The sequence below is a fragment of the Coptis chinensis genome, chromosome 8 (assembly GCF_015680905.1).
Source record: "Coptis chinensis isolate HL-2020 chromosome 8, ASM1568090v1, whole genome shotgun sequence".
Taxonomy (NCBI): Eukaryota; Viridiplantae; Streptophyta; class Magnoliopsida; order Ranunculales; family Ranunculaceae; genus Coptis; species Coptis chinensis.
The window spans coordinates 7769976-7795473 of record NC_141463.1 but is presented as its reverse complement, the minus strand read 5'-3'; the positions used below and the strand labels follow the sequence as shown (position 1 = coordinate 7795473).

Sequence of the window (25498 nt, the reverse complement as noted above, 5' to 3'; positions counted from 1 at the left end):
TATAGGGGTTCAGCAAATTCCGAGTATTAATATAAGGCACACAGAAATAATGGAAATAGATATACTGGGGGCGTCATGGATGAGCAATTATGTGCTATTTCAATCACAGGGAATGTTGCCAGCAGATAAAAATGAGGCTAGAAAGATAAAAAGAGGAGCTGAAAGATATCTACTGATAGATGATCAGTTATATCGGAAAAATCCAGGGGGACCACATTTAAAATGTGTATAGGCAGAAGATTCTCAGAAAATTGAAGAACTGATCATACCTAATTTTTAACATGATGATGTGGTTAGATATGGGTTTAGTTCTGACCTTGTACTTGGGAATGCATTGATTGATATGTATGGGAAATGTAGGTATGTTGAAGGGGCCCAAAAGGTTTTTGAGGAGCTACCAAGGAAGGATGTTATTACTTGGACTTCGTTGTCGGCTTGTTATGTGAAATGTGGGTTGTTGATAGAAGCTTTATTGGTTTTTCGTGAAATGGGGATGAATGGTTTGAGACCAAATCCTATAACAATGTCGTCGTACTTCCCGCTTGTTCGGGTTTGAGATATTTGAGTTCAGGGAAAGAGATTCATGGGTTTGTTGTAAGAAATGGGATAGGACATAATGTGTTTGTTAGTAGTGGGTTGGTTGTTATGTATGCTAATTGTTTAAGCTTCCGTAAAAGCTCAACTAGTTTTTGATGGCATGTCGCAAGAGATAGTGTGTCTTGGAATGTGATTTTAACAAAGATATTTTTTCAAATGGAGAGTGTGATAAAGCTTTGAGTCTTTTCCATCGATGAAAAGTGAAGGGGTGAAGTTGAATTCTGCGTCGTGGAATTCCATGATTTAGTGGGTGCATGCAAAACGGAAGGACGGAACAAGCCCTTAAGTTACTTGTTCAAATGCAAGATCTTGGGTTCAAACCTAATAATATTACGGTTTCGAGTGTCTTACCCGACTTGTAACCGATTTAAAAACTCAAAGGGAGGCAAAGAGATTCATGGATTTAGTTTGAGGCATTGTTTTATTGAAGACATAATGGTTGGGACTGCCCTAGTTCTTATGTATGCAAAATGTGGAGAATTAGAACTTTCAGAGAGAGAGTGTTTAATAACTTACCCGTAAGAGACAATCGTTGTTTGGAATACAATCATCTTGGCAAACTCAATGCATGGTAAAGGGAGGAGGCGTTGTCGCTCTTCAACAAAATGATAAGCTCGGGGATCAAGCCAAATTCTGTTACTTTTACCGGTGTTCTGTCAGTTTGTAGCCATGCACGGCTTGTTGATGAAGCTCGCTTTATTCTACAATCAATGAGCAAAACCACCATATACAGCCAGATGCGGATCATTATTCCTCCATGGTAGACGCCCTTAGTCGTGCAGGTGTCGTGTAGAAGAGGCATATGATTTCATAAAAAATGCCAATTGAACCAACTGCAGGTGCTTGGGGAGCATTGCTTGAGCGCGTGTAGAGTGTATAAGAATGTAGACTTGGGGCAAATTGCAGCTATGAAACTATTTGATATTGAACCGGACAATCCAGAAACTACGGCTGTTATCTAACATTTTTGTTGCTGCAAAGCAATGGGACAATGCATCACATATTAGGAAACCGATGAGAGATCGAGGAATCACCAAACTACCGGGTATTAGTTGGGTTCAAAGTTAAAAATAAAACCTATTCTTTTTCAGAGGTGATAAGAGAAATGAACGGAGTGATAAAATCTACAAATTCCTAGAGGAGTTGGGTGATAAGATGAGACTTGCGGGTTATCTTCCCAATACCGATTTTGTTCTCGCAAGATGTTGATCAAGAAGAGAAGGAAGAGGTTTTGTGCAGTCCACAAATTGAGAAGCTTGTCTGTTGCTTTTGGCATACTCAATTTAAGTGGTGGTTCTTCAATTCTGGTGTTCAAGAATTTGAGAGTATGTGGAGACTGCCATACCGCCATCAAATTCATGTCAAAGATTGTTGGGGTGCAGATCACATTAAGGGACTCCTTGAGGTTTCACCACTTCAGTTGATGGATTCTGCTCTGCCAAGATTTTTTGGTGACCCTCCTTTCATCTAGTGGATGTGACTCGTCCAGAAGAATACTCTAGCTAGTGGCAAAGAGCAAAGGGGTTCCTAACTTGGCTCCATAGTACCCTTTGTGCGCTAGTAATGCATCCGATATTTGAAAAGTACCCTTTGGTGCCACTTAGGCTGATGAGCCTTTCCAAAGATACCCTTGGTGAGTTGGTGGATCATGATTGAAATTGTGGATGGAGAAATATGCCAACCGATATTTGAAAAGTAAATAGGCCAATAAATTTCTGTGAAATTAATGTGGACTAAATTTTCTCGATCTAACAACCGCCCCGGATTTTGAACAAAGTAAGCAACCTTCACTCCTTCAAGACTAGTTAAACATATGTAATGGTCTTAAAATAAATAAAATAGTAATAAATCGAAGCATCTTAGCATCTAAATGGCACATATAGATTAAACAAATCACTCTTTGAAAACTCAATTTCGCTTAAACAAGTTAAGACCGAGAAGGCAAGAAACCAAGTAAAACTGCGGAGCAAGAATGCACGAAGTCCCTTACCAAATAAGTGAGGTTCAAAATCCCAGAAGCGTAGCGAACTTCTTAAACGAAGAAACACCACTCCCGTGCCACTTGTCCAGTGGTCCATCATTTCCTTGACATTGCCAACATCATTTGCCACATCACCATTACCCCTCCCCCTGATACAGACAGTGATCAAAGGAACACTATACCAAAACAGGACATCCCTAACACTTAGAAACCGTTACTAAAAAGATTTGTAACGGTTTTTATGCGTCACAGTTTTGGCGTTGCTAATTCGTTATTAATATTCGTAACGGTTTATAACCATTACATAATTATTTATTATAACGGTTTCTAACTGTTACTAAAATATTTACTAACGGTTTTCTTTGCTCAATTGTATTACTCTTTAGTAACGGTTTTATAAAATTAGTAACCCTTTTTAGTGTTATTCTTTTTTAACATCAGTAACGATTTTATAAAATTAGTAACGCTTTTTTGTGTTATTCTTTTTTAACATCAGTAACGGTTTTATAAAAATAGTAACGCTTTTTTGTGTTATTCTTTTCTAACATTAGTAACGGTTTTATAAAGTTAGTAACGCTTTTTTGTGTTACTCTTTTCTAACATTAGTAACGTTTTTATAAAGTTAGTAACGTTTTTTTGTGTTACTTATTGCAAAGCTTAGTAACAGTGAAGAACCGTTACAAAACTATTTCATATGTTAAAAAAAAAAAAAAAAAAAAATCCCCAAAACCACCCCTTCCTTTTTTGGGAGACTACTTAACCTGCATAAAGATGCCCCCACTTATTGGGTATTTTACAATCGTCCATAATATAAACAAGAAATCTCACAAGTACATCCAATCACATAATCTTTTATTAAAATAACATCACCAAAACGTCTTTCATAAATAGGACTTAACACGAATGAAATACACCCTGTTTTCCAAATCAATGGGACTTGTCCTTAAACTCAAGCTCTCATATCATTTGTACAAAACTAGCACCTTCAGTAGTTGTAAGCATCAGGGGATGACTTTGGGATGGTATCATCAGAAAAGTCCCTTTCATCCTATACACCAATAGAAATAAATAAAAAAGAGTCGAGCAGTAGAAAACAAATATGTATATATAGATATATAGATATATACTTATATCCTATTCTTAAGTAGTAGCTCCTTATACTCAAACTACGGAATTCAGAAAACAGAGTATGGTAGCATAATTCTTAAGTAGCAGTATGTTTTGTCCCTTCTAAGAGATCGGAAAGTTCAGTATTTATTTTCACTGGTCCAACAACCAAACTCACAAAAAATGTGGCAATAGGGTCTCATACTCCTAACAATCTGAGCAATTCAAACTCCAATAAATTGTTCCACTTGAGCAGTTTTCAAAGATCCTACTTTTGACACTGTTTTGTGCCTTCCAGAAAAATATTTGACGCAAGGAGGTGTTCTCTCGTCTCATATACAACCCTACAGACTCTATTAATTCCATGGGAAGAGTAAGAGAACAGTTCTATTGATTATTACTAAAGAAGCTCATGGAGTCCAAAAAAAGCTGTCACAGAACATTTAATTAAGTCAAGCATAGGCGTACATAAATTTCCATATAAATGATTCTACTTAAAAAAAAAAAAGAACAAGGTCAATGGAGACATACGGGGAGAAATGTACTCTTCAGTTCCTACAAAAGAATTTGACTGTGTTATGGGCTCAAGCTAAAAAATAGGAGGTGGTTGATTCTGGATCGCCTTCGCTTTTGCAGAACCACGAGGCACCAAAACCCGCCACATCAAGATGAAATGTGTAGTAACATTAGGTACAAGACCATGCCATATTTAATGCAACAATGTTTAATGAGTAATTTCACCAAATGAAATGATAATTCTAGGATTTCTTTCATGAATAGTGACACAAGTCATAAAATGTACTATTGTGTTTTACACTCTTTTACAATCACAATAAAGGGTTTCATTAGTGCGGGTGTAAAATAAGTTCCCATATGCTATTCGAAAGATAAATAAAAACTATGTTACATGGACACACCATATTTTAGAAATAATCTGTGTCACTAATCCACATGTCCATGTCGGACACGACACGAACACATATTGTATGTGATATACCTAAATTTTCTTATATTTCGCCATGCCAGGCGCTTCGTATATGTGTCGGATACGGACACACGTATCCGTGTCAATGTAACTTATTAGATAAAAATCATGTTTGTTAGTATGTTTTACCATACATACAAATGGAGCAAGATACAACAACTCACTGAACCCCTTTACAGTGCTTACATGTTACATGGAGGTGTCTTTAGATTCCCTCACTAAGCTATATGCTGAAGATTATTGACCACTACTAGTGTGTATCTACGGGTATGGAATTCCGAAATTTTCACTTCCTCTTTTCTGGTCAAACTAAACGTGATCTTTTACATGAGTCTCTTGTTTCACATTTCACATGAAATTGACTAAATAACACTTTTGGACAGAGTGTCTCATTATCATCTTCATGTGGGCTTTGTTTAAAAAGTAGGTATATCGTGCAGAAATATAAAAGTTTGTGTAGTGTAGGTTAAGTAGAAGAGTATGTAACATACTTGAGGATTGCAGGATGTCAAAAAGGATAGATCAAAATCAGCTAACACTATATGGCCATCCCTGTTGGAGTAAAACATTTTCGGGCTTCAAGTCCCCGATATATTATTCATGTATTGTAGAGACATGAAGAAGAAAGAAGCATGATTGATTTTAATAATGTAAAAAGACAACACAAATGCAATTAGAATACACAGAAAATCTTATCCATCTAATATTGTGAAATGGGAAGTATGTGAACAATCTTAGGAACCCCCCAACACACACACACACACACACCAAAAAAAAAAAAAAAGAATATCCAACGCTCAACAATAATGCTTCTGAATAATTATCTAAAAACCAGGCATTTGAAGGAAAAGTGCTTTGGAACACAAACGTGAGATAACAATACTCAATGAATGGAAATTATTGAATCTATATAACCGAACAACTTGAGGTGAGCAGCAAAAAATTTACTTAAGATAAACCATTAGTTAAATTTCTTGCATAAAGGAGGATCTCAAATAGGCCTAATGACATGATAAGCCATTCACATGATGCTTGAATCATACTTTAATAGTTTAATGCACAAGCTAGACCCAGAAGATGCAGTTTATATCAAGCTTTCGAGGAAAGCACACAAAGTAGGAAGAATAAAAAAATAAACCTCTTAACACAACAAGTATGCAGAAAAGAACCACCTATACATACACTTTGCAATTGTAACAGCTTTGTCATAATCAGGAAAAACATTTATCCCATGAAACAACACATTTATCTTATAAATTTACCTAAACAATGAAGGTATTCCAATCCAATTAAGACTTCTGCAGCATAGAATCTAGCAAAGTTACACAATGATCAATGATGAAGTCAGTACACTATTTGAAGAAATATGTGTAAGAATGTACTTTATTTATAATGTCTTTGATAATGAACGGAAATAACACAGATCACTTTCATGTTACTTAGGATGGTGCTCTCACCACATGATTGCTTCTTCTATACTATTTTAGCATAAAACTAAAATTAGACGGCCATAAATCTAGATCCAAGTTCACAAAGAAACAAATTCCTTGACATGAATATATTTTCTCGGAACAAAGACAGCCTTAGACTAGATACTATATTCAAGTTTTCAGGACATATCACTGAACGAAGTTATCTTATATCAATTCCAAAGGAACAGATCATGCTTTGTGTGAACTTGCGCATTCTCCTAATCCAACCTAAAAAAAGGCAAGTTTGCAACCATTCATGCACCTATTACATTTAAAATGTAAAATCTGCTTTTTCAGAGCAGTTCCGCGGCTAACTAAATCTATGGCCAAAGATCATCATTTGTGGGCATACCTCCAAAATGAATGTTTCATCGGCATTCATAGAGATGAGGAAAAATCAATTGAAGATTAAAGGTACCTCGCAGATTCCTCTTTTGAAAATCTTCATAGGTTGCTTGTCAAGCAATGCAAAGAGCTCCCCACCAGACGTAAGTCCGTTATCAAACAAGCGTGTGTAGCGAAATTCAAGAGAAAATAGAAAAATTAGAAATTGTATTAATGGATACAATCATAATGGGTATAATTAAGACTTTAGAGGATTACATCAACACCTAAAAACTAGCCGTGGCTAAGTTACCAGACCATAAAACCACCCTATCCCGCTTCACAGTCGATAAACCCAAGTTACATATCCTTGTTTTATTTTAGCCCGAGATGCAATTTGGAAAAATGAGAATAGGGATGATGAGTGGGACTCGAAAAGAACTCAGATAGTGTTGGAAGAAAAGGATGATCTAGATGTGATATTATTTCCCTTCGATACATGCCCGATGAACAAGGCGATACATAACATGATCTCAAGGCCAAGTAACAACAAGAAGCATCAAGATGTCCTCTTCACAAACTTAAAACCTTTAAAGAACATATTGTGATTTTCGTGAAAACGAGATGATATACAAGATTCCCATTATGATAATCGCCGCTTTTTTTCAACTCATGGGTGTCAAAAATCGACATATGGAAAATTTATCAACCATTGAAATTTCAACCCAAATTAGCATTTTGGCAATTGGTTGTTTACAACTTTACATCCCAATCGTTAGCAGTGATATGCTACAAACAGATAATATTGTGAACCCTAAACCATAAAATGCTAAATTCATTACCTTTGTTACGATTCAACATTTCCAATTTGTCCATCGCCTTCATGGCATATAATTCAATTGCCTTGCAATTGTACCAAATGAACACCGCAAAGACCCACTAAAAAAATAAAGCATTCACATTTAGCATCACATGCAATCATGATAAGGGTACACAATTAGATACACAAAACCAGTAAAAATAATTCTTTAGCTCTACAATGATTTTTTTACCAAGCACTGCTACGATAACAAAGATCAAGCAACCCTCGATACTAGACCATGGGGAACAACACCCACCTTCCTCAATTGCTATCCAAGAAGAATTGTTCTTTTATGTGGTCGGGAAAGAGAGGTTGAGAATGTATTGCCCAAAGATCATCCGGTCTCTAAAGAATGGTTAAGAAAAATATTCACATTAGCTTTATTACAATTGAAAACAGAATAATTGTGCCATATATGAGGGGGTGGAGGCGATGTGGCTTTTCGGCAACGAATCTTTCGTAATTTAAATTAACACTCAGAATATATGTTGCTATAAATCATCAAATTCAAACAAAATAGTGTGATATTCACCTATTGATCTCAACATAGCCAAAGGAATTTACTCTTTTTAATCAACTATTAAGAAAATCACTACATTGGTCATAAAAAGTAACCTTTAGTGTGGATGTCCCAAACATTGTCAGATCAAAATTTAGGTAAACACTCAATTTGGTGTGGACTATCACATTGGTTGTCACCGGATCATAATGAAATCTTACCTTCTACGCTTTCAGGGCCAACCTATGGAAAATTTTCAAAATGTTGGGCCAATTCTGATCCAAATGATAGGGTCATATAGTCATATACACTAAACTCGTATTTTGGAGTTTGGCTGGAAATCAATCCGAGTTTAAGGCTATACCAGAATGCTAATTATAACTTTTTTCTTCTTCTATGATATATAAGGTGAAATTATACTCTGTTTAAGGCTATACCAGAATAGATGCCTGAGTTAAGCTGTCCAGAGGTAGGGCCATACGCACGAGACAAACCGAAACCCATGTAAAGTCCGGAAGCAAAGTGGGCGGAAGGTATAGTGTTTGAACTCTGCCTTGATTGATTTTGCCACGGAAACTTAACAAAATCCTGAGATTTAACAAGAAAACAATATAAAACAGATGCCAAATGAAAAAATTGCATACAAAACATGCAGAAAAAGTAAAATGTATACCTCTTAAACTCTCTTTTGTGAATGGGATAGGCGACCGGGTTTAGGGCGGAGAAACTCTGGTACTACACCCATCGGGCCTTGTGTATATGTACTAGCATCAAAATATGAAGCCCCAACACCTTCCCTATGCTTCCTCGTAGCAGCAAGCTGGCCACCTATCTCCACATCAATTGTTTGTAGCGCCTACGACAATATGCATTTACACAGTATTAACACCTAACAAACTAGACTCCTTAACTGGAACAGAAAATATCGCATCCTATTGCTCACAGACCCAACACCTTCCCTATGCTTTCTACTTCCGTTTGAGTGGGTGTTTTCCGTCTTTTATTTAAACATTAACTAACTACGCTAACATCCTAGTTTTTGGAATATGCAAACTTGTCCTTGAATTACTATCTCCAGGTACTAAAGAAAGACAAAGCTCTATAGGTATCACAACGAAACACTAGTGATTGTTTTCTAACTTGTTAGATAAATATAGAAATGCAAGGAACTAGAGGTCCATGTCCTTTGAAATGAAGAATAACATACTATGCAATCTGTTTAGAAACCTTAAAACCAGTGTTCATAAAAAAAAACAAATATATATAAAAAAAAAACTTAAAGAGGATCGGACTGAGATAATTGTACGAAAAGCAACCAAATATTCTAATAGTTAATAGACACTCAACTAGAGCCATTGCTTGAGCAGCATCCTGCCTCTTCCAATACTCCTCTGTACTACCTCAAACAAATTGAACATGAGTCAGGTATAAGTATATAAATACCATAGTGATAGCTCAAAACTCAAACTCCAACTTGACTGAGTAATTGACTATCAGGCGTTTACTTTGATTTGTGAAACTTTAATGATCGGAAAAGTTTAAGATAACCATATACCGTGATTACCGTCCCTCAAATTACTGAAGGTGAAAACACATATAAAGGATGGTATCTAATCATATAGCCGATAAACTTGTTCAAGATATGCGAGGCTTACCAATCTCCAAAAACATCGTTGGTGCAATCGACGATAGGTCCGTGATGGGTAGCCTCCAAAGTAATCTACAAAAAGGGAAAATATCATGAAATAAAGTTTTATATTAACATAGAAAAATGTACCGTAAGAGTAAACAAATCAAATAGCCGAAGATAAACACGCCATCGCTCAAATGCTACACAAGCTTCTAAAAAGTCTAGAAGGTAGGGAAAATAACAAAAACTCAACAAAGCAAGAGAACCTCCTCACCTCCATCAGCTCTATTGACTCCACCTTTAGTTCGAGAATCCCAACGTTCAATGGAAAACAGTCCAAGGCTCCACTATCCTCCCTCCTCCTTTATCCGGCTTGGGACCGTGAAGGCAAACCAATTATATTGATTTTAGCGGAGGAGTTCAAAATGGGTTAGTACTTTCTTCAACCTGCTAAGCAAACAAGCATACAAATACTACAATCAAATTTAATAAATAGATATAGTACAAACATATTAACGTCAATACTCATCCATACCAAAAAAAGACCATAAGTTTGTCAAGTCACTATGACATCCATATTAAACAAAAAACAAACGACATTCAAAACATAAAGTAACCAAACCATACTGAAAAATTCCAAGTTCAGAAAGTTTGCATATCCCAAACAACTTATTAAGAAAACTGCATCCTTGACTCGAGCCAAATTAAAGGACCTCCTGCACTAAAGCCATCCAAAAATCTAACTCCATCTTAGGGCCCATCGTAAACAAGAGCATCACCAACCAAGACTTCCCTCTATGTAGACCTTTTTTCTCACTGCGAGAACTTTTCTGCCATTGCAATCTCCAGCTGTCTCTGTCATGACATACCCCTTAGCAACCACTACACCATCCCTATCTAATAAAGATACATTTGGTGAAGAACCAAGCGTCCCAGAAGGAGGATTCAAATTAGCAAACATATTCATTAAGTTTTGTTGAGTCGAGTGACGAACAGAACTGGAACCAACTTTAGTTTCTGGTGTTATTAGGCTGCACGGTGGTTGACCAATCAATGGTCCATTGTTTTTGACAGCCTTAAGTACATCCTGACACAATTTATAGTAACAATTGGTTATACATAATGATATTGTATGCAATAAAGCACAAGTGCAAACTGCAAACTCACCTTTAACACACCCATGACATTAGCTAAGGAAGACTTCACTTCATTCATTTCCCCCTTCAACTCAGAATTGGATGAAGAGCTTGCTTGCTGCAATAATGTCTTGGCAATACCTGTACGTTGCAATTGCTTCTTAGACTTGTTCGAGCTGATTCCACGAGTTCTACTCCCTTTGTCGGGCCCAAAGACTTCAGACAACTCATCATTATCGAAGTCTACTTCCATTACACTGTCCTCACCACCCGCGCTTGCTTCTTTTCTTCTTTTATGAGAAGCCTCCACTTGTTCCTACAATATTAACCACCGATATGAGTAATACAATATGCAACATAGTCTATATACAATACCAACACACCGGTAAGTTCAAGCTTCAATGTTATTAGAACTTACATAATGGGTCCGAAGGCCGCTAATATAGTTCCATCACGACGCTCATGTCCTTTTTCCAACTATCTACCCGGTCCATGTTTTTCGCTAGGATCTTCTTTATCCTACAAAAAAATCCTTAATAGTTGTTAGCATAACATGATAAGAAATCATTAGTGCAAGAATAGACACCTACCATTTTATCCAGTTTATGGGCATATGTGTCCCGCCCATTAGTATGTCAATATATGTTCTTTTTGGCATTCTCTACATTCTTTGCGTTTCTAGCTCTCACTTCAGCGGTTCTCTCATTTCTAACAAACGCAGCCCAATGATTTGGGTCCTTACCATCTGGGCATGCTGCAATAGCTTCTTCCACGCTTCCGCACTTACGCAAAATCTCTTTCCGCAAGGCATACTTTGCTAATCTGAACTTTTGGGGAAAGTCATTTTCAACTTCTCGACGTGTCGTTGCTTGGGGAACATTAGGCTCAAATTCTTCCTACATGAACAAAGTGACTTTTGTTCATTTCATATTAAGTAAATTTCCATACATAGGGCTGGACAACATGTAGATATAGGATTTGAAAAACATACTAATATTCAAGAATAATGGATGCTATCATCGAAATTAAAGTGCATGTAAACCTTACCATTAATTTATTCCAGACATTATCCTTGAAGCTTCCATCTATTTTCCTCCAATCTTTGTAATGAATTGGAATATGTGATCGAACATAAATACCAACCTGGGTATTCCATTTAGCATGGTTAGGACCCACAGCAATGCCATCCGCATTGAACTCTATAGGAAACTTGGTAATCGTTGGTGAGTTTCCCAATGGCTGAGATGTGTGAGAGTCTGAAGTTGAATTATGAGATGGAAGTGGGACTGAACTCGAAGGCTGGGAAGCAATAGGTTGAGATTGACCTGGTGCCATTATTAAATAGCCTACTATATGACAAAAATATGTTAGAACAAATAGGTAAAACTAGGATACCACAAAAAAATGACAAAGTTCAAAAGTATACATTTATAGAGACTATTCTTGATTAAAAAAAAAGGATAAAAAACAACTCAAACACACCTTTCACCCAACTGCACAAACAAACTTCAAAATAGAAAGATTTTATATATCTAAAAGTAGAAAATGAGAAGTTCGCATGCAACTAAAAATCTCACAATATAATAGTGCAACTATTACAATCAGGTTAGACTTTCCATCAACGGCTGCAAATTAGGTTGGTCCTCAAGAATAGATTGGAAGTCAGTTGGTGCATCTAGTTCATCAACTCGACTTGTCAATCGCCTAGGTGAATTTATGACTACCCACCAGTTAGGATTTCTCAAATCCTTCAAGTAAAACACCTGACTAGCCTCATAAGTAAGAATCACCGGCTCATCAAAGTACTGATCAACACTCTTTAGCCTATTGAGATTAACCATCACCAAATTAGAATCTGGACAAAGTTTACAACCATTGGTCTTGTCCTCCACCCTCACCCAATTGCAGTAAAAGACAACATGCTAGAAGGTCGTATAGTCCAACTCTATTATCTGTTCGATAACCCCATACCACTTAGTCGATGCATCAATGGGATTTTTGTCTTTCCTACTCGACATAAACATAGTGATTACTTTCATGCAAACACCACTATCTTGTGTGGAAACTGTTTCGTCATGCGACCTAGTAGAGAACACAAAACTATTAACACAGTACTTTTTATATGTTGCTTTGAACAATGGTCCTTGGACAAATCGTCATAAGTCACAATCTGTGTCTTTTGCACCAACAACCGTGAAGTAAAAAAAAACGACAATTAGAAAGATAAAATTAAAATACTAATTGTAATATCCTACAAAACTAAATTATATATAAAACAATACCTTGTCATATATCCACACAATAAACTCAGTCTGTATCTCCACTTCTATCTTTGCTACCCCTTTTCTTCTGGCATGTGCAGTTGCTTGCAAGGCACGATATTCACTACAATTTGTTTATGCAGTTTGACACGACTATTTATTACAACTTTTTAGACTAGTAAATGTTTGAGTCAAATCAATCAAAAAAAATCAAACCTGTAATGTTCATCAAGCTTTTCAATGTCGAGTCGAAAAAGAACCCACCTACGGATTTGTATCCATTGTTCCTTGCCTAGGATCACAGTTTTACCCTCAAGTATAGGCCCTTCATCACTATACTCTCCATCTTCATCTAGAAACGCCTCACAAGTAGCTTTGTGATTTTCATCCCGAGAATTTGGCATGTACTCCATAGCATACCTAACAGACTCAAAAACAATATAGGACTCCGCAATGGAGCCTTCAACATAACGTTTATTGCTCGGAATATTTTTACACTCCTTCATTGCCCTATTAAAATAAACAAAACCAAAATTGTACTTTGTAGTTTCGTCGATAATAATTGCCACTAAATAAGAAATAAAAGTAAAGGCATTTTACATACCGTTCAAATGGATACATCCACCTAAGATACACAGGTCCACAAATTAGCCCTTCATCAACCAAATGCACCAAGAGGTGGATGCTGATATCAAAGAAAGCGGTTGGAAAATACTTTTCCAATACACACAATGCCTCTGCAACCATGTATTTGGCATCTTGGATTTCCTTTTGGATTAAGACTTTCGAACATAGAAGATTAAAAAATAAGCTAATCTGATGAATAGCTCTACGCAAATCGCGGTGTTTTGGAAAAGCATGTTGAAGCAAAACTGGAAGCAAGTAACACATAATCACGTGATAGTCATGTGATTTCATTGTAAGCAAACCAGGAGGACTCAAAGTGACAACGTTTTTTAAGTTCGATGAAAAACCTGTAGGAAGCTTCAAGTTCTTCAAAATTGTGCAAAACTCAAGCTTCTCATCTTTATTCAAGACAAATGGGGCCTTTGGTTTAACAGATCTCCCTGTGATTGGGTCTGTTTGCATCCATTGACCACTATGAATCCCTATTTTCTTCAAATCCTCTCGCCTAAATAAAGTATCCTTTGTTTTGTCTTTCTTATCAAGAATCGCATTTATTATGTGTTTCGCGCCACGTTCTTTCTCATCGCGTGCATCACGCCAATAACATGTCAAATTTTATGCTTCGGCCAATATTCCAGTTCAAAGAGAATAGACCTCTTATACCATGCTTCAGTAACTTCATAATCTTCATCATCTCCAATAGCAACCACATCCACATCATCTATACTCCGTTTGGTACCTTTTAATACTTTCCCAGGTACATAATGGACACAACTTAACATTTTCTCAATTACTTCTCCCTTTAACCTTGGCGGAGGAGGGTTTAACTCTTTTGTCTTAAGTCCTAAATACTTGCCTTGCCTAAATGGGTGATCAGATTTAAGAAACATCTGGTAATTTGTATAGACGATCTTCCTTGCATTCGAAGATGCATAGGCGGAGTTTCATCACCACAAATAGGGACGAGGGCTTTGTAACCATGTGTTACACACCGATAAATTGCCATACGCTGGTAAATCATGAATGCCCCACATCAACATAGCCCTCAAAGTAAAATGCTCCTGTTTGTGCATGTCATAAGTCACCACCCCTTCTTTCCATAACTGTTGTAACTCATCAACTAGTGGTCTAAGGAATACATCGATGTTTTGACTCGGTGCCTTCGGCCCAGGTATTAACAACGACATCATATGGAACTCAGATTTCATGCACAAAGATGGTGGCAGATTATAAGGCACCACGAAAACAGGCCAACAACTATAACTAGTGGATTGAACACCACGTGGATTGAATCCATCAGTTGCAATTCCAAGCCAAACATTACGCCCTTGCTTAGCAAAATCTGGCCAATCATCTTTACATGTCTTCCACTGAAGCGAGTCGATTGGATGCCTCATATAATTCCAAGAAGGTGTCGCTCTACTGTGCCATGTCATTTCACGAGCTATCCATGGTATAGTGTACAAACTTTTGAGTCTAGGAATCAAAGGGAAATGTCTCAATACTTTTCTCGCCTCTTTTGTTTCTTTCTTCCCCGATTTCCCCTCCTTTACTTTGTACCTAGGAGTTTCACATTGAGGACACACCGTCAAATCAGCTTCAGTCTTATAATATAGCATACAGTTATTTTCACACGCATCTATGCACTTTCGACTTTCATTCCAAGATCTTTCAACATTGCCTTCATTGCAGGATACTTAGAAGGTAAAGTGTTTCCATCTGGCAACCATGTTTTCAACATAGAAAAAAGCGCGGTCACACTATTTCCCGACCAATTATATTGTTTCTTCAAGTGATGGAGGTCCACAATTTCTTTGAAAGGGTTATGACAGGAGCCTCACATGAGGGGTATAATTTTTCTTCTGCTTTTTTCTTATATTCATTGTACCTCTTACCCAAATCAGGTTCTAGAACAATAGGTGGTTCATCATCTTCAGCTTGACTTCCATCGCCTCCACTCAAATCACCCACTAATTCTTCATGCATGCCATAAGCAACATCAACAAAATTCCCTATCCCTAGTCTTTCCTCACTATTTTCTTCTTCAACTCGGTTTACCATTTGATCCTTATATGGGTTCTCACCATGTAAAACCCATACACGATATGTTGATTCTATACCGTTATGAATCAAATGTTTTCTAACTATATCATATGCAAACCTTTTCCTATTTCGACATTTGTTACATGGGCAAGGACACGTGGTCGATGTTTCGTCTTTGCCACTAGCGAATAGAATAAAATAGGAAACCCCCTACCTATACACACGCCCAAGTCTGTCATTTTCATTCATCCATTCTTTTGGAATCGGTTGAGATATCCTGCAAGTAGCACATCAAGTAAACACAAAGAACAAGTGATAGGGTCGATGTCATTTCCTACTAGCCCGGCTTTAAACACTATCTGTTTATGAAAATTTGATGCATAACGTTCTATAAATATTGAACTATCTCGGTAAACAAGCTAAACGGTGCCTACATTTTAACCATTAAATTGCTAAACATGATAAGATATACTTCAATTGGTAAACACAATTAGATACGAACTACTTTGGCACTGGAAGGATTAAATGTGGACTGATTTCAAACGCTTTACTTTGAAGGCATTATCACATATAAGCACAGAATGCAAGACAAAATAAAAATGGAACAGATTGAATCCCCCCACACACACACACACACAAAAACACAATTCTTATCAGTAGTTCAGCACAATCCATTCACCACAGTCAAGCATAGCATTAAATAAAGTTATAACATAAAGTACAAGCACCAACCATTCTAAGCATGCAAATTTTCAAAACGTTGCTAACAGGTTAAAATTTACAACCCAATAACAAACAAGCTAAAGCTAAATAACCCAAGTACACAGAAAGTAGTGGTAAAAATGTTACAGTTGTATAAAGACTTCTCATTCCCCCCAACACGCGCACACTCTACTCGAGATAATTACCTGAAATTCAGTCTTAAAAAAATATAAATATATGCTATCGGTTTGCACATATATACAAACTCATGTAGTTCATTGTAGATTTTATTCCAAAGGCTCGGCCAATAGGATGCGGACTGTCAAATCACTTCGATACAAGTTTGAAAATTTTGAACCTGCTTCAAATATGAGTCTGAATTTCAAAAAGAGATACTTTGTGTGCCGGTTCAGATTTTATCTATTAAAACCCACGGTTTAAACAAGACATGGGTTATTCTTTGTTTAAATATTTCAACCCATTCCAACATGAACTCTAGAAAACCCTATACACGCTTATCTAACTCCAAAAAAAGGGAGTTAGATACTACTAACAATCTAACAATCCACAAACCAATGTCGACAATGGGTAGCTTTAATCTCGTTATGTGGGATGATAAGCGGGACGGTTGTTACATCGGATGGGAGTCTATACAACTTACCCGAGATAGATGGAGTCAAAATTTCATCTCCAATCACCAAGGAACAGCCTAGAATCGTGACAAGCAAGAGCATAACTTGAGCCACTTTACTTTTCTCCAGCTTTTCTTTTATTTTTTGGGCTCTTCTTAACTGGTTTGATGGTGTATCTACAAGGAAAACTAAAAGGCTCGTACACTAGGCTTCAGTATATTTTAGCATAACAAGTTCAGTAATGCCTAAAGTGCTTGTTTGGCATGCTTCAACAGCACATACTTCTCAGTAGTGTGTGTCAGGTGTACATGGATGGATAACCAAGAAAACTTATTTGAAGAACACAAGATATCAAATCAAAATCAAAATTTTTCGTTGTATTTCAAAATAAATATCATACCTTTGGTTATAACTGAAGCAAACTAGCACCGAAATTACTTGCAGTTGTGGATTAAACACCTAGGGCAGTGTGAAAAAAAAAACATAAAAGTAAAAATTAGATAATGAAAATTAACAAACTGTATAAGAAGAAGGCAAAGGAAGAGAAAACTACTGGATGTCGGTGGCGGCAGAAGTGTTTATTTGGTTGAGCGAGAGAGAGGCGTTGGAAAAACAATAAGAGGGGATGAAAAATATAAGAGAGAGAAGAGAGAAGAGCGCGATTTTTTATTTTTTCCCTCTCGCCCAAAATTCTAATTTTGGACTTTATTTAGTTTCTATTATCTTTTTTTTTTTTTTTTTTTTTCTTTTTTTTTTTCCTGCTAATCTAGTTTCTATTATCTTAACCTTAACCTTTACGGTTTCCTGTCAAAACAAAACTTTATAAATACGTTACAAAATAATTCTCAAATCCAGGAAAATTAATTAACACATTATTTGCAATTTTAACGCTAAACAAACGTTAGGAACGTAGTTACGCCTAAAAAGCATTAGTAAACAAAAAAAGTGTGCGTTACTGATTTTATGTTTTGGTGTAGTGGAACATCCCAGTTTTTTTCGACTTCGTCATACGACAACCTTTCAGAATCACCGCTACTTGTATGTGGAGCACGGAGTCCACCGACATTTATTAATTTGAGCTTCTTTTGGAAATATTCAAACTACAATACGAAGACATATAAATAATAGCCCAAAACTTGAGGCACATGGCTGAGAGAACCTTTCACCTTTCAATCAGCATTAACGGGTTGTTTGCTGTTTTTTTGAATTCAGCATTCAGAGCCTCTTAAACTTAAGTTTTAAGCATTCAGAGTCTCTAAACTTGTTTGTTTTTTTTAAGTAGTTTAAGCATTCTGTGGTACTTTCAACATTCAGCCACCAAAGTTTTTCCTGAATGCTGAATTATAATACTTGAAATGAGTAAGTCCCTTCTCGCCCTTTCTTAAGAATTCAATCTCAAAAACTCATCTACTTTCTTACCTTGACTTTTATGGCTTCAAAATAGGTTCTTCAAAATTTGATGTTGGCATTAGGGGTTTTTTCATTTTTTGGGGTGAATGATATCCACTTTGTTAAAAATAGAATTACATATGTATTTTCTGAAAGTAAACAAAATATGAAAATAAACCGTTAAAATATATTTGTGAAAGCATATTTTAAATAATTTTATTTATCATTTCTTTTATTCGATAATTCATCTCCCCTCTTCAAATATAATATATATTTTGTTTTACAAGAAATCAAGTTAATGTTTAAAATATATAGCATGGGTAAAATTGTCCAAATGATTTTTATTCAGTCTTCAGAGTCAGGTTATTCTAATAGAAAACAAACATGTTTTTCAGAATTCAGCAATCATCATTTAGCATTCAGAGGATGGGTCATTTAGCATTCAACATTCAGCATTCAGAGGCTAAGAAAAACAAACGACCCCTAAATCACTGGTATTGGTAAATTCGGAGTATAAATTTCAAATTTCACCTTAAAAATGTGAATGATCAAGAAATGTGTATACTTTACTAGCAGTGAATGTACACCGAATTCTTAGAGACTGGGCTGTGATTATTAGAGACTGGAATGGAGGGTGTATTCTTGCGAGCCTACGACGATCGTATCGAGTAGAGCTTTATCAAAAACTGAAGCACATTTGTTAGCGGTTGAGTTTGCAAGTGAACTTGGCGGTGCGTAGCGGTACCGGTGGAAGCTACTTTTGAAGGCACCGGTAAAGAAGTTACTAGGATTTCGATGGAGCCCGAAAAAATTCAAATTGGACTGGAATGCTATGATAGAAAGCATTCATGCCTCTTTAAGTTCTTTTTCGCTTTTTTTGTTTTTAGAACCACTTCTCAGCTGGTAATTCTTGGTCAATGAGTTTACATTTGGGGCTAGATCATATGGACCAACGGACTTTTTATATGTATTCTCCGGATGCTATTATGCAGGTTTTAATATAAATATATCTATGAAGTTTTTATCAAAAAAAAAAAAAAATGTACACCGAATTAAAGGAATTTTTAGAAAAGGAGCAGGATGGTAATTGGGCTGGTAGGGCCTCATAAAACTTGCCCTTCAAGCTTTAGTCACTAATGATTCATGTAGTTATTGGGCTCTGTCTTACAAAAGCTCTAAATCGTCACCCAATTTGGTCCAAGATTTGAATTAGACTATTAGCCAGCCATAACGATATTGATGATTTGATGCTAGTGAGGTAGTTAAGTGATGTATCAAACATGAGGCTTTCAGTTCGTATTGAATATAGAGAACTAAGAGAAGTAGTGGGCGGGCAAAGGCCTCATCATACCCTAAGTTTCAATTTGGGGTAAGTCCGCAGCCCGGCCCTAATGATTCAGGATGGGCTTCATTCGTGTTTGGTCTTAGAAAAGCCTGAATTAATTGATTGGGCTCCAATTTGTTTTTAGACTTTGGGCGAAATTTAACCAGCCCGACATCTCTTTAGCCAGTGCTGATACTGGATTACTGGTTGACAAAAGCACAGAGCGCAGTGGGGCAGCTAGTAACGGGCCGTAAAAGCAAAATCCAGCATGTTCGACATGGAAACATATTAGGAAACACGAGAGTTAAGCGCAACTGGTACATTGAATTTGAAATGACTCAATTTCAAGGTTTAAGTTGTTTCAATTGAGTCTTTCGGAGGAAGTGAGAGTGATCTGGACATAGTGATGTATCTGCTTGGGAATGGTATTGGCTTCGGAGAAAAAATGAATGTCATCCTCTTCCGACACATCAATCCAATGCAACGATCTTATTGAGAAGATATGGACGTTTAGCAGAGTTTCGCACTTTGCGGCCTTGTCAATCTTCAAAATTGAGATACAGATTATCATGAAAGTTTGTCTCATTTATGTAGTGTTTTCCATAACATATTCAATCTTTGGAACTATCGTAAAACGTATAATTGAATTGTAAAACCTTTGAATTCATAATAGGTAAATGCTCTGGTCGTTATTGAATATTAATTTTCTTGTTGGAGATGCTGACGTATGGAGAATTGCTAGTGTAATAAATTTGAATATATAGGAACACTTTTGGTGCGTGCTAGACTTGTGGTTTCCTTAGGTCCCTTGAGGCAGAGAAGAAGCGAAAACGACAATTCGGCTTGCCCTCGAGTCGACTCAAATTACGACCCGACTGACATTATTTTTTGTGATCCACGAATATTCCGTAAGTTTCCACAATTCCACATCACCCCTATCCCATTTTCAGGCTGCTGATTAGAGATGGTGGTCCACTGTATTCAAGTACAACATAATTGTCAATGACGAAAGTACCCCACGTTCAGTTTCCGAAGCGTTAATTACGGGAGACTATTTCAGCAAAACGTGTGTTATTTCCGTAATTGTCAAACCAAATTAACCAATCACGGGCTTTTGTTTCTCCTACCAATTTTGTCCGCCAATGAAGAGCGCTTATGGCTCGTGAGTTCCCTCCCGTACACGATGACGTTCAACATGTAAACTTGGTGTGTGTTTGTTAAATTTTAACTCATGGAAAGGAAAGGAAATAAAATGGGTGGTCCACTATAGAATGGAATGGAATGTAAAGGAAATAATTTTAAATGGTATGTGTTTGGTAGAATTTGGGGAAAAGGAAAGAAAAAGCCCAGGAAATGAATAATCGTGTTTGTTTCAAAAGCTTATGGAAAGGAATAATTGTATTGTTGAGTGGAGTGTATTAAACAGTAGTAAGTTCCTATTTATCTATTTCCTTTCCTTTCCTTTCCACAAAAATTTCGGGGAGTTAATTTTAAAGACACAAAACCTTTTCCATTTGTTTAGTATGGAAAAGTTCATTTCCTTTCCATTGGGTAAAAACAAACTTTAAAAATGGAAAAGTTTTAACCACTCTTATTTTCCTTTCCTTTCCATAGTGTTTCCTTTCCTTTCCATCATAACAAACACACCCTTGGTCAAATTTACTTGTTCTTTTTTTTGGTAATTATCGAGAGAATCTTGTGGCTTTTTATTAGCATACCTTTTGGATTTGGCGAGATTCGCTTCCAATACGATTTGACGTAATTGGTCGAAATTGCCCCTTTTCTTTTGCTTCCCTTTGTTAATCACGGAGTTAATTTTCGTAACAAACTATTAAAGAGTCCAGTATCTAACCAATCACCTTCAAGTATTTCAGGACTCCCACACAAAATATATATTTTTTGTATTAATTTGCTAATTAAATCGAAGCCCTTTCCCTACACCCAAAAATAACATTAATTGTTAGGAATTATTTGAGTTTCTTGATTAACTTATCTGTTTTATAGTCATGAGACCTTGTCAAAATAACTTATATTCACTTATTCTAGTTTCTGAACAAATATGGACAGACGATTATAAAGGAGGAAGAACTAAGAAGTAGTGAAGAACTTCGTTTTTGTATAACCAAAAGCCTGAGAGCAAAGAAATTGAATTGGTGGGCGTTATTTTCTCTCTTTTTTTTTAAAGGTAACACTGACTGAAATCTATGAGGATCTGCTGGAGCAGTGGAAGGGCTTGGATTTAATTAGAAAAACAATATGAGAATTTTAAAATACTTAAGAATTGGTTGGATAGCTGGACGGTAAGACTGGTCTCAACTCTCAACTATTAAAATGCCCTTAATGGGTTAGTTGGTAATTTGGGGCCATTATCATTTTCTAGTGATCCCCTTTGCTCTTTTGCCACTAGCTAGAGTATTCTTCTGGACAGAGTCACATCCACTAGATGAAAGGAGGGTCACCAAAAATCTTGACAGGAACAGAATCCATCACTGAAGTGGTGAAACCTCAAGGAGTCCCTTAATGTGATATGCACCCCAACAATCTTTGACATGAATTTGATGGCAGTATGGCAGTCTCCACATACTCTCAAATTCTTGAACACACGAATTGAAGAACCACCACTTAAATTGAGTATGCCAAAAGCAACAGCAAGCTTCTCACTGTGACTGCACAAAACCTCTTCCTTCTCTTCTTGATCAACATCTTGCAGAACAAAATCAGTATTGGGAAGATAACCTGCAAGTCTCATCTTATCACCCAACTCCTCTAGGAATTTGTAGATTTTATCACTCCGTTCATTTCTCTTATCACCTGCTGAAAAAGAATAGGTTTTATTTTTAACCTGAACCCAACTAATACCCGGTAGTTTGGTGATTCCTCGATCTCTCATCAGTTTCCTAATATGTGATGCATTGTCCCATTGCTTTGCAGCAACAAAAATGTTAGATAACAGCACGTAGTTTCCTGGATTGTCCGGTTCAATATCAAATAGTTTCATAGCTGCAATTTGCCCCAAGTCTACATTCTTATACACTCTACACGCTCCAAGCAATGCTCCCCAAGCACCTGCAGTTGGTTCAATTGGCATTTTTTTTATGAAATCATATGCCTCTTCTACACGACCTGCACGACTAAGGACGTCTACCATGGAGGAATAATGATCCGCATCTGGCTGTATATGGTGGTTTTTGCTCATTGATTGTAGAATAAAGCGAGCTTCATCAACAAGCCGTGCATGGCTACAGCCTGACAGAACACCAGTAAAAGTAACAGAATTTGGCTTGATCCCGAGCTTATCATTTTGTTGAAGAGCGACAACGCCTCCTCCCCTTTACCATGCATTGAGTTTGCCAAGATGATTGTATTCCAAGCAACAGTGTCTCTTCTGGGTAAGTTATTAAACACTCTCTGCGAAAGTTCTAATTCTCCACATTTTGCATACATAAGAACTAGGGCAGTCCCAACCATTATGTCTTCAATAAAACAATGCCTCAAACTAAATCCATGAATCTCTTTGCCTCCCTTTGAGTTTTTTAAATCAGTGCAAGCTGGCAAGACACTCGAAACCGTAATATTATTAGGTTTGAACCCAAGATCTTGCATTTGAACAAGTAACTTAAGGGCTTGTTCCGTCCTTCCGCTTTTGCATGCACCCACCAATCATGGAATTCCACGACGCCAGAATTCAACTTCACCCCTTCACTTTTCATCTGATGGAAAAGACTCAAAGCTTTATCACACTCTCCATTTGAAAAATATGCTGTTAAAATCACATTCCAAGACACACTATCTCTTAGACGACATGCCAAAAACTAGTTGAGCTTTACGGAAGCTTAAACAATTAGCATACATAACAACCAACCCACTACTAACAAACACATTATGTCCTATCCCATTTCTTACAACAAACCCATGAATCTCTTTCCCTGAACTCAAATATCTCAAACCGAACAAGCAGGAAGTACAGACGACACTGTTATAGGATTTGGTCTCAAACCATTCATCCCCATTTCACGAAAAACCAATAAAGCTTCTATCAACAACCCACATTTCACATAACAAGCCGACAACGAAGTCCAGAAGTAATAACATCCTTCCTTGGTAGCTCCTCAAAACCTTTTGGGCCCCTTCAACATACCTACATTTCCCATACATATCAATCAATGCATTCCCAAGTACAAGGTCAGAACTAAACCCATATCTAACCACATCATCATGAATCTCTTTCGCTTTAACACTATCACTCAACGCCCGCCAAGCATGCCTTCAAGAACAGATAACAGAACTAAACTATCAGGCTGTATACCCTTTCTACTTAAACTCAGTGTAGAGTTGAATAGACTCTTTTGGGTGGCCTTGTTTTGTATGAGCAGATATCAAGATTGTCCATGTTGGAAGATCAGGTTCAGGAATTTTATCGAACAAACGGCGTGCACTGATCAAGTCACCCGAAGTTTAAGTAGTGTTTTAGAAACTTGTGGCTTAGGTGTGATGGTAAGTTGGTCGGCAGTTTTGTAAGCATGACATGAACAGAATATCAAAAAGAAAACTTTAGTGTAGTGAACAAGGATAAAGAAAGGAGTGGAGGGAAAAAAATTTGGACCATTTCTCGATTTGTCGTGTCATCCTTGCGCAGGGGCCATGCTAATCTTCTCTCAGATCGTTCCAATTTTAACGGATGTCCCCGAAGGGACAGAGCTACCTTCCACGTACTTGTATATAAAGGTAAACCTTTATGTTTTTTGAGTCAATGTGGGACTAAGGTTTGAAATAAATATACTCAGCTGTCTCCCCAGCCCAGACCCCTCAAGTGGTATGGACAAGGCAGTATATTATTTTGCATATGTTTGCTTAACTGTGTACCTAATTAATCTTGGAACTGCTAAAACCACCAGATATAGAAACCACTATGTGTACGACATTCTTGGCTGAAGCACGGGAATCTGGTATGTTTTTCTCTCTTACATCACATGAGAAAAATAAGTATGATAAAAAACCAGAAATCGAGACAGCAGGCCCTGTTTAAGCAGCACCAAGCCCTACAGTGGACAGCCATGATGCATCCACTTTTATTCCCGTTATGGCTTATTCTACTTCTTCTACTGAGGATTTATTTGTTGGCCGAGGACTGTAATATGGAATTAAACTGTGTTGATTGGGATTCCCCTCCCATTTTTAATGTTTGTCCAGAGCAGGAACATGATAGTTTTTTAGATACTCCACCAATATTTGATGAATACGGAGCACATGAATCTGAATTTTGTGTCACTACCCTCTTTGTCTGAGAATCTTTTTGTTGAGTATGTCAATCAGGTTTGGGATGATTTTGATATTAATTATACAAATCTCTTTATTTCTGTGCATCTAAAGTTACAATTGGAGATATGCGTATTTTCTGTTTTAGGATGTGGTAGTATTCCCATAGAGCAGAGAAATCATGTTGGTGGCTTTACATCTTTCTTCATGCATCGCTTTGCATATGGTGATTTTGCAAACTCGCAGACATTATGGTACATTCTTCTTCTTGTGAGTAATTATCTGGGCAAAATTCGAGGTCGAATTCGTTTGAATAGCGGGAGAGTGATGTGCATCAGCTCTGATGAATTTCATCGGTCGATTCGTTATACAAACTCGAGGAAGTTCTTTTCAAACCGGAGAGAATGATGTAGAACATGAGATCGTTTCTTTCAAGGTTCGATTGAATTCAAGCCCATAGCCGCGGAGCCCACTAGTTTAGTTCTTTCCGCTTTATTGTTATTAGTCAGTGAGTGGAGTTTAACGCTCGGGGGGGGGGGGGTATGTGGCCTAAAATGTCGTTTGGTTGGTTTCTGTCTGTTTATCCGCTTTTCTCTCCGCCAAAACTCTCCTCTCTCTAGTCTCAACTCCTCTATCTCTCTCTTGTTCTCCTCAGTACTCTAGTATATATC

The 25498-nt window shown here is 37.0% G+C and overlaps 1 protein-coding gene, 1 non-coding gene and 3 pseudogenes across 2 annotated transcripts; 1 reads left to right on the top strand and 4 right to left on the bottom strand.

Moving 5' to 3' along the window:
• The first annotated feature begins 280 nt into the window (after positions 1-280).
• On the top strand, positions 281-2021 carry LOC147479672 (pentatricopeptide repeat-containing protein At1g20230 pseudogene; annotated as a pseudogene).
• A 10173-nt stretch (positions 2022-12194) lies between these two features.
• LOC147479671 (uncharacterized) lies at positions 12195-14371 on the bottom strand. The gene is made up of 5 exons (XM_086576149.1): positions 14145-14371; positions 13459-13986; positions 13071-13364; positions 12565-12675; positions 12195-12417 (listed from the first exon to the last, which is right to left on the bottom strand). Exons 1-5 carry the CDS (start codon positions 14369-14371, stop codon positions 12195-12197), a joined length of 1383 nt encoding a protein of 460 aa, XP_086432275.1.
• A 57-nt stretch (positions 14372-14428) lies between these two features.
• On the bottom strand, positions 14429-15542 carry LOC147479670 (uncharacterized; annotated as a pseudogene).
• Positions 15543-21709: 6167 nt separating this feature from the next.
• LOC147479669 (pentatricopeptide repeat-containing protein At1g20230 pseudogene) lies at positions 21710-24023 on the bottom strand (annotated as a pseudogene).
• Positions 24024-24162: 139 nt separating this feature from the next.
• LOC147479668 (U6 spliceosomal RNA) lies at positions 24163-24265 on the bottom strand. The gene has a single exon (XR_015207095.1). It is a non-coding gene; the product is annotated as a U6 spliceosomal RNA (small nuclear RNA).
• Between the last annotated feature and the right edge of the window lie 1233 nt (positions 24266-25498).

What these genes read in the sequence shown, in the direction of transcription:
- LOC147479671 (XM_086576149.1), bottom strand. Translation starts at nt 14,371, where the DNA reads ATGTTTCTTAAATCTGATCACCCATTTAGGCAAGGCAAGTATTTAGGA. An exon ending in TGGATGTATCCATTTGAACG is followed by an intron (nt 13,365 to 13,458) that starts GTATGTAAAATG and finishes TTATTTTAATAG; the next exon opens with GGCAATGAAGGAGTGTAAAA. An exon ending in ATTGATGCATCGACTAAGTG is followed by an intron (nt 12,418 to 12,564) that starts GTATGGGGTTAT and finishes TAATCTCAATAG; the next exon opens with GCTAAAGAGTGTTGATCAGT.